Here is a 9,150-nt window from a genome sequence, read left to right as displayed (position 1 = left end):
AGAACAAAACAACAGCAACTTATCTGTTCCCCTTCCCCCAATTCCCCAGCACTGTTCCCATCCCCCCAATTCCCCAATAAAAATCTTTAAAAAAAAGAAAAAAAGATAAATGTGGTATGTAGTTATGAAATACTACTATTGCTTACCTGAGCTGCATATGTGATTGCCTCAAGCTGTAATGCTGATAACCAGCCATTATCAATGGTTTCTTCAGAAATGGACGTTTTGTACCAAACATCAGGAGGGGTAACACTGGATAAAGAACTAGTTTCCACTACAGCGTCTGGGTGACGTAGGCCAATTTTTACTAAATGAAAATTTAAAAATACATTTTAAATATTCTGGGTTTATAAAATATTGCAACGTTTTTCCTATGACAGAGAAAATATAAGTAACTATACACGCCAGGATTCTATAAAAAGGTCACTGATTAATGGTAAAGTACTGCTTAAATTTGACTAAAATGCCCTATAACATTTATCAACTAGTTGTGCTTTAGGCAGAGACTTGCTGATTACAAAGATCTAGAAAAATACCAACTTAGTGTATACCACCGGGTTCTCCAGTAGAACAAAACATAATCCTAGGTTCGGAAGTTTACTTAAATAATCATTCACTTCAATAGTGAAAAAAAACGTTTACAATATAATTTTATCTTGAAAGGTATTTCAAAAGAAATCCTGGCTATAAAATTAACAGTAACCTCGCTCAAGAGTTTGAGCTCTGAGCAACAGTGGTTCGAGTCAGCCCGAGCTGAGCAGCCGTGAGGTGCCAACAGGTGGCGGGATGGCTCAGCTAAAACAAACAAACAAACAAAAAAAACAGTAACCAATTTCCCGAAACGTATAATGTGAATATAATTTAAAATAGTTGTCGGCAAACTTTGTCTATAAATGGTCAGATGGTAAATATCAGCTTTGTGGAGCATCTGGTCTCTTTTATAACTACTGAACTGCTGTTGTAGCAGGGCAAAAACGCAGCCACAGCCAATAATAAACCAATGGGCATGGCTACATTCCAATAAAACTTTATAAAAACAGGCAGTGGTCCAGATTTAGTTTGCTGACTTCTAGTTTAAAGGGCCATTGATAAACTTTCAATCCTTTTGTGAAGACTTATTGGAGGAAGGGATATCAAATTTCAGATACTACAACCTAAAGCTCATTTTAATGACCAGAATATGAGATCTTAAGAGTCCAGACCTATTTGGTAAACAGAAATTTTTAGTTTAATGGTATTTATTAGTGACTTTTTATAGAAATCTAGAGTATATAAAAGACTAATTCTAGCCACATGTTTTTTCCATGTTATTAACCCCGTATAATGAAAAAGTGAAATTTTTTACAGAAAAGCTAAAAATTACTAATTTTCCTGGTCATGGGGAAAAAAAAGAAATGGTGTTAATGTAAACCACTGAATTCAAAGAGCACATTTTATTTTTATGATTCCCACATTTTTCTGATTTTAGATAAGTTGTGTAAACTATATAAAGCTAAAATACATATTTACACTCTGCAATGTACTATGATTTTAATAATCACTGCTGATATGAACAAAATTAACTTGAAATAAAACCCAAGCTTTTATTCTTGGTTTTCAGAGACTTCAATGTAAAACAAAGTTCTAAATTTGTGTAGAAATAATAAACACAGAAAGATTTTCATGTAGATATTTTAAAACATATTATAGTTTAAAACATTACAAAGCTCATACTTGTCAAAACATGGATAGAGCCCAATAAATAATAATGTGTGTGGGAAAGCTAGTTAAGTTCAAGAGGAACCCAGAAGTCTTTCATTATTTTGACAAATCCCAAAGACATACATTTTATTGGCATATACTCTGCATAGGTTTCCGCATGACCCATTTCTTCTTCATCTTCTTCCTCTGGCTCATCTTCCTCTTTTGCAACAGGAACCTTCTGTAACACAGAGAGAGCTTTATCAATTCTAACCCAGAGAATGCAGGCATGGCCAACATACAGAAAAACTCTTCTGTAGGAATAGCCACTCTTCAATCTTGGAAATGTGACACACCACTTCTGTATTTCCTACAACCTGGGTCACACCTTGTGGCTTCCCTGCTTCTCCAATGATGAGCACAGACAATCCATGAACTACTCTCATCCCTAACACACACGGGTCACCACAGGGCTCCACCTTCCTTCCTTCTGGCCACCATCAGCTCAGACCACTCTCCCCTTCAATACTGCCAACCACCCTCCAGAAAGCTAACTTCAGTCCTCACTCTTCAGTCCAGTTCCAGGAACAGAAAGGGGAAGGGGCTGGGGGACAAAGGCCCTTGAGCCCCAGGAGCACATCCTATAGCACCACAGGCAGAAACTGTTTAAATCTCACACCTCACAGTCTTTCTAGTTCACTTCCATGGTCTTCTTTCCCTCAGATCCTAAAACCAAGACCCCATTAAACTCGAGTTTAAAGGTTCTTCTGAAGGGCGGAGAATTTACTTCAGACACCTGTGTCTCCACAACAACAACCATATATAGAGTCTCGTATACTTTACTCTCCAAACCTTGGCACATCTGATAGTAAAATGGGGAGCTATTAGTAACTACACCAAGAAAACTGGAGTGGACCCAGACTGTCGAAGCAAACTGAGCGAATGGTCACCGCAGTCGTGTTGCCATGGGCTTCTCCACAGAATCTTAAAGGAATAGAGGTAGAGAGGGATGGGGGATAGGAAGACCCTGAACAAGCCTCTCTTCACTACCAGTAAAACCGTTAGGAAAACTCTTTATTACTGTGCTCTTATTCAAAGAAGGGTATAGAGAAGCTGTGGAACCCAGGAGACCGAGAAGGAGAAAGAGAAAACCAAGTGGAGACCTACAGGGAATGCCAAGGATAACATGGAATTAACAGGTAAGTGCAGGCTCTTCTTTCGCTTTTATTTATTTCCATTTAGTCTAGAGCAGAATATCATGGCACACAGATGCTTAATAAATGTAGGAAGGAAAAGGCAGGTGGGTAATAAACATCTAATCAACATCGACCCATGGAGTCCTCAGAAAAAACTCCCAAAAAACTCCCAATGTTCTCAGGAAGTACGCCAAAATGAAACCCAATTTCAGAAACTGGAGACAAAATAGGGTTGGCCAAAGAAATGAATATAAATCCCAATTCTGCTGTTATTTATTGTATAGTCTTGGTCAAATTACTTAAGTTCTGAGAACTCCCATCTCCACCTTCACACCTTTTTCTCACCTATAAAACAGGAATGCATACTATGCTAAATGACCTGCCTCCTTCTACCTTATCGTCCCTACCTAGATTTAAAAAATAAAATGGGAATCACCAAGAGTACAACTGGAGGGTAAGTTAGTAATACTAAAGAGTCACAAAATCCAGGGACCACACAGGCAGTGTTTCTAAGCCAGCTGGATGTAAAATGGCAACTGCCACCAAGCTGAGTGTCCAGATACATGGAAGGGAGACAGTGGTGCCTGGGGAATGCCTACCCAAAACAAAGTGATGTTCACTACTCAACTCTAAGCACATTTGACTACATGGGGAATATGGGCCCTGGGTTGTACGGTACTCCTGTTTTAAGAGAGCCTAAAAACAGGATTTTTATGTGTTACCAAAATTCAAAATTTTTCATGGTATTGTGGAGGCCAAACAAAACCCATGTACCACCTGGTTTTGGTCTGCAGGCCAACAGTTTGCAATCCGCTAGCTGTGTCTTGCCTGCCAGCACAATACAGGACCTTTGGCACATTATGGGCAAACATGGGATGGACTGTGAACCTGAGTACTAACTACAGGAAACATTTCTTGAAGAAAAATGCATTCTTATTTTCCCAAAAATCAACTTCCAAATAAGCAGTTGGCACACAACCATTAAGTAAAGCAGGTGCTGCCAGCACTGGTTCTCCTGGTCCCCACTCAAAGCCTCAGGCACAGGTCACTCCGCTGTCTCTCTACAATCGCGCATTCCAACCCAAGTCCTATTAACTCTTTGATATTGTTGTACGCAGTCATCTCTTCCTTTTTTCTTTCCCTCCCCTTTCGAATCCCCCAAATGTAGCCTCTTACTCCTTCCCTTTGGGATTACTTAACCACCTCTTAATCTCTCCTCCCTACTGTGACTCATTCTGAATCACTAACAGGTCCCTCCCACCTCCAGTGCTGCACCAAGTCCAAAGTCCTGCAAACTCAACTCAGGACTGTCCACAGAGCCCAGATCGACCCCTGCAACTTCTTTCTGCAAGCCAAGTGTCTAGGCTTAGTGTCACCTAAGCACACAGCCACCGCCTCCTCTGTGCCTATCAATGCCACAGCTCCCTTCCTAAAATGCCCTCTCTCAAGGTCTCTCCATACTCAACACCCCAGCTCCATTCCACCTCCTCCATAAAACAGTGTCCCCAGGCCAGGGCGATCTCGCCTTCCTCCAAACTCAGCCCTTGTGAGCATCACAATGGACCTTAGGCTGTACCTCATTACTTAAAACATGTGGTTTGTCAAACTGTATGTCTATTCAATGGGAAGCCTTGCAGCATACTTCTTGTAGAAACTGCCACACACACTCAGTATTATATACTGTGTAGTTATTAAATAAATGTATAGAATCAATCGATTTGAAGCACAAAGCATTTCCAAAATGTAAGAAAAAATACACACTTACTCATACCTAGACAGTTATATGATCTGATAGCTCATAAATAGCCATAGAGTCAGGTTCAATCCTAAAATGAACTGTTACCAAATACTTAACTCCATTGTTTTTTTCCTGATCAGATGAGATTCATAATAAAAAGATATGAGTACTGAACGTAATACCACATCCATCCTATCAACTATGCGAGTTATAATCACCTGGTTTAGTACATACTAGTTTATTCCCAGTGAAGTTTAATGTTTATTCATTAGCTTATGTAGGGGAGTAGCCCACCTTTACCCAAAGTTTTCTGAGGTTATACAGAGCTCTTTTAGCCAAGTGTGCTTCCGTACCACACAAAAATAGACAGCTTTTGAAACTCACCATGGTTGGGGAAAAACTTCTCATTTTCATGTCATTTATCCATATTCTTGCTACTTCTTTGTTAGAAGACTCTTTCTTTATTGTACCATTGCTTACATCAGCTGAAGGGGAGAATCAATTTACATATTAGAACATAATTTCAATTTCTTTTCCTATAGTTTTTTAAAAAACGCTAATAAAGTTTACCCACTTCACAACTGAAAAACACCAATCTGCTTATCACTAACTTAAATTCAGCACAAGGATGAAAACATTCAAAGCTATGTACCACTATGAAAGTAAGAACTGACCTCAGAAAACAAGTAACTTAAAAGGAATTGTATGTACAGAAAATCTGAAAACTATAAAAAAAACCCCACCTTAACCAGAACTATTTGAAAGTTCATTTCAAATACAAATACCAAGAGCCAGCATTACTTTGAGGTTCATTAAAAAACAAACAGGACCGGCCAAGTGGCTCATTGGTTAAGGGTTGGCTTGGGAGTGCAAGCTCTGAGCAGCAGGGCCGCCGGTTCGGATCCCACATGGGCCAGTGACACTGCGCCCTCTACAGCTAAGATGTGGACAACAGCTCGGTCTGGAGCTGGGCAGTCTCTTGAGTCACCGGCGACGGCATAGGCTGCAGTGGGCTGCCGTGAGCCACCGTGAGCGGCCCACCAATGGCCAGTGATGGATCTGCCTCAGCCGGGAAGAGCGCAATGATAATACCAATATGGGCCAGTGAAGCGGCGTCCTCCACAACTAGACTGAAGAACAAAAGGACAGCAACTTGTCTGTTTCCCTTTCTCAATTCCCCAACACTGTTCCTTCCCCCAATTCCCCAATAAAATCTTTAAAAAAAAAAACACCAAAAAACAAACAAATGCGCCAGCTGAGTGGCTCAGTTGGTTAAGAGTGCAAGCTCTGAGCAACAGGGTCACCAGTTCAATTCCCACATGGGCCAGTGAGCTGCACCCCGAGCTGAGCTGCCAACAGGTGGTGGCAGGATGGCTCAGCTGGTGAGAGAACATGCTCCTAACAACAAGGTTGCCGGTTAGACTCCCGCAACTGTTGGGTTGTTGGAAAAGTCATGACACATGTTTGCAACAGATGGCATTAGTTCATTTTTGGAAGTACTAGAGTCATTCGTATCTATGTTACTGCTATGTCATTTCTAGCTTCATTCTAAAAAAAAAATTAAGCGATTTGGCTGAGGTTTGGAGATTTTACAAGTTGAAGATGGAAGACCAAACTGTGCATTTTTGCCATATTTTACTGTTTTACTTCCATAAAGAGAAGAACGTGCGTCAAGCTTGTGAAAAGTTGCATAAAGTTTACGGTGACAATGTTCTACAAGAATGTCAGTGCCAAAGATGGTTCACGAAATTCCGTGATGGTGATTTTGATCTCAACGACACTCCTTGATCAGGGAGGCCCACCGAGGTTGATGATGACAAAATAAAGGCGTTGGTGACAACAAAATAAAGGCATTGATGGAATCAAACCCACGTTACATGACACGAGAGATTGCAGAAACAGTCAATGCCCATCATTCAAGCATTCACAACCACCTGAAAAAGCTGTGATATGTAAGCAAGCTCAATATTTGGGTTCCGCGTGAACGCAAAGAAGTTCATTTGATGGCGTGTATAAACATCTGCAATATGCTCATTAAACGTGAGGAAAATGATCCTTTTTTGAAGCAACTGATAACTGGTGATGAGAAGTGGACTGTTCACAACAATGTGGTGCGCAAACGGTCTTGGTCCCGACCTGATGATTCGCCTCAAACGACACTGAAAGCAGACATTCATCAGAGGAAGGTTATGCTCTCAGTGTGGTGGAATTTTAAAGGTGTCGTGTTTGTCGAGCTTCTACCAAGGAACCAAACAATCAATTCGAATGTGTACTGTCGGCAATTGGACAGTTTGAACAAATCCATCATCCAGAAACGTCCAGAGCTTGTTAACTGTAAAGAAGTTGTGTTCCATCGCAACAACGCGGGACCACACACAAATCTGATCACCCGTCAAAAATTATTGGAGCTTGGATGGGATGTGTTGCCACACCAACCATACTCGCCTGACCTTGCGCCATCAGACTTCCACTTCTTTCGCTCTCTTCAAAACGCCTTGCGTGGTATAAGGTTCAATTCAGATGAGGCTGTAAATCAGCACCTTGTTCAGTTTTTTGCAAATAAGGACAGGTCCTTCTATGAAGGAGGAATTATGAAGCTCACTGAAAGATGGCAAAAGGTTATCGAACAAAACGGGCAATTGCTTGATCTTTGTTCTTCATATAAATAAATGACCTTTGAAAAACATAGACAAAATACATCATGACTTTTCCGACACCCCAATAAGACTGAACACGGCACCTTGAGCTGAGTGGCTGCCAGCTGCTGATGGACGGCAGGATGGTGACTGGACTTGGAGCTGAGCTAGCTGCACCCTCCACAACAAAAGACTGAAGGACAACAACTTGGCTGTTCCCCTTCCCCAATCCCCCAATAAAATCTTAAAACAAACAAAAAAACCTGATGCCCTCACCAAGAAAGACTCAATCTCACCTCATCTGATGGTACTTATTAACTTTCAAGGCAAAATCATTATTTCGGGAAGGAAAACAAATGGCAACTCTATTTTCCCCCTTCCCTCAGATTACAGATCCAAACACTGACCCTTTTCTTCTCCTATTCCGGTGCTTTGCACACTCTTCAGATACAGCTGTAGAAGCCCTCAATCTGCACAGCGACCAAAGCAGAACTGCTTGGCCAAGGAGTCCAGGGCCCCTGTAACCAGCCTCCATTCTCTTAAGTGTCCCTGGAACACTCCAATACCTGGGATTTCTGAGGTTACTATGTGAAAATCGCTCCAGGGGCACTGATCAGCATCTTGTCTATCAAAAGATGGGCAGTATTTGGGAGGCCTGTCACTTGGGACTCTAAAACGACTAGGGTTAAAGTGTTGACAAAACAAGAAAGCTGGAAAAGAGATAATAAAATTATTTTTGGGTCACGATTTGTTGAATAAACTGTGGGAGAGCCAGTGAACAGCTCCTAGATAGAGGGACAGGACTGAGCTCAAGTGAGGGATTGGAACCCAGAGAAACCCAAAGGGCTAAGGGATCCAAAGGGCAATACCCACACAGATAAGGAAGAAAAAAATACGCAACACCTTGCTCTTCGCAATTTCATACATCTAACGTTCTTCCCCTTTCAGTAAAAAGATGACCCTCTCCTCCAACACAAACGTTTGCTTATCTTCAGCATTACTTACTCTGTTTCTTTTTCAGTCCTGGCCTCATCTGACAAAAGTTTCTCAGGCTTCCATGCAAGGACGGCCTTTATTTGCAATCTTTTGTCTTTTAAAAATTACTACACTGGCTGTGGGAGATGTCACTGTACTAGATATTCCTTGGCCAGCTCCACGTCTATCCTGTTTTCTGCTGTGCTCTCTAAACTCTTTTCTCACAACAGCATATACCCTTCTCCTTTAACCCTCTGTCGGGCGCAACTGCTCTCACAGAGTCATTGAACACAAAGATGCCACTATGAAATACTTCTTTACTGTACTATGTCACAAACACAGCTGGTGACAGGTTATGGTAGAGGGGGAAGATACGGAAGCGATGAGTCACAATACTTAACTGTTAAGATATTTGAAAATTTGTGTGCAATCAATATGTGAGATCAGCTGCGCCCGGCGGAGGGTTACATTAGGAAAGCACATACTGATCTGAGGAGTGGCATATTCAGAAAGCTGCTCACATACAAGCAGCAGTCTTTCTCCTCACTAAATCCAAAGACTTGAATGAAAAGCAGCTTCTAGTAACTGCTGATCACCCTCATGTCTCCCAGGAACCATTCCAAGAACTGCCCTGCACCTTAGCTAGGCCTGGGCCAGTCCTGCTCTCCACAGCAGAAAGCGGAAGTCAGGACTAAAACAGTTAAAATTACTTTGAGCAGTCCTGCTTTAAAACCTTTATTTTAGCCTATTGAATCACTGTCAGACTTCTGACCTACATAAACTGTAAAATAAAGTTTTATTATTATTATTTTTTTTTTTTTTAAGATTTTATCGGGGAATCGGGAGAAGGGTAACAGACAAGTTGCTGTTGTTTTGTTCCTCAGTCTAATTGTGGAGGACGTCGCTCCGCTCCACTGGCCCAAGC

At 41.4% G+C, this 9,150-nt stretch overlaps 1 protein-coding gene across 3 annotated transcripts in view; it reads right to left on the bottom strand.

Moving 5' to 3' along the window:
* Positions 1-9,150, bottom strand: part of SBNO1 (strawberry notch homolog 1) — a 53,329-nt gene that overhangs the window by 26,623 nt on the left and 17,556 nt on the right. For all 3 annotated transcript variants that reach the window (XM_019648961.1, XM_019648962.1, XM_019648963.1), the window contains 3 exons: positions 4,999-5,099; positions 1,825-1,921; positions 147-307 (listed from right to left, as the gene is read on the bottom strand). In XM_019648961.1, coding sequence (XP_019504506.1) covers positions 147-307; positions 1,825-1,921; positions 4,999-5,099 — 359 coding nt within the window. The remainder of the gene's footprint in view (positions 1-146; positions 308-1,824; positions 1,922-4,998; positions 5,100-9,150) is intronic.

Source organism: Hipposideros armiger, unplaced genomic scaffold (genome assembly GCF_001890085.2).
Source record: "Hipposideros armiger isolate ML-2016 unplaced genomic scaffold, ASM189008v1 scaffold_128, whole genome shotgun sequence".
Classification (NCBI taxonomy): domain Eukaryota; kingdom Metazoa; phylum Chordata; class Mammalia; order Chiroptera; family Hipposideridae; genus Hipposideros; species Hipposideros armiger.
Note: the sequence above shows the minus strand (reverse complement) of the source record. Positions and strands in the feature narration are given on the sequence as shown.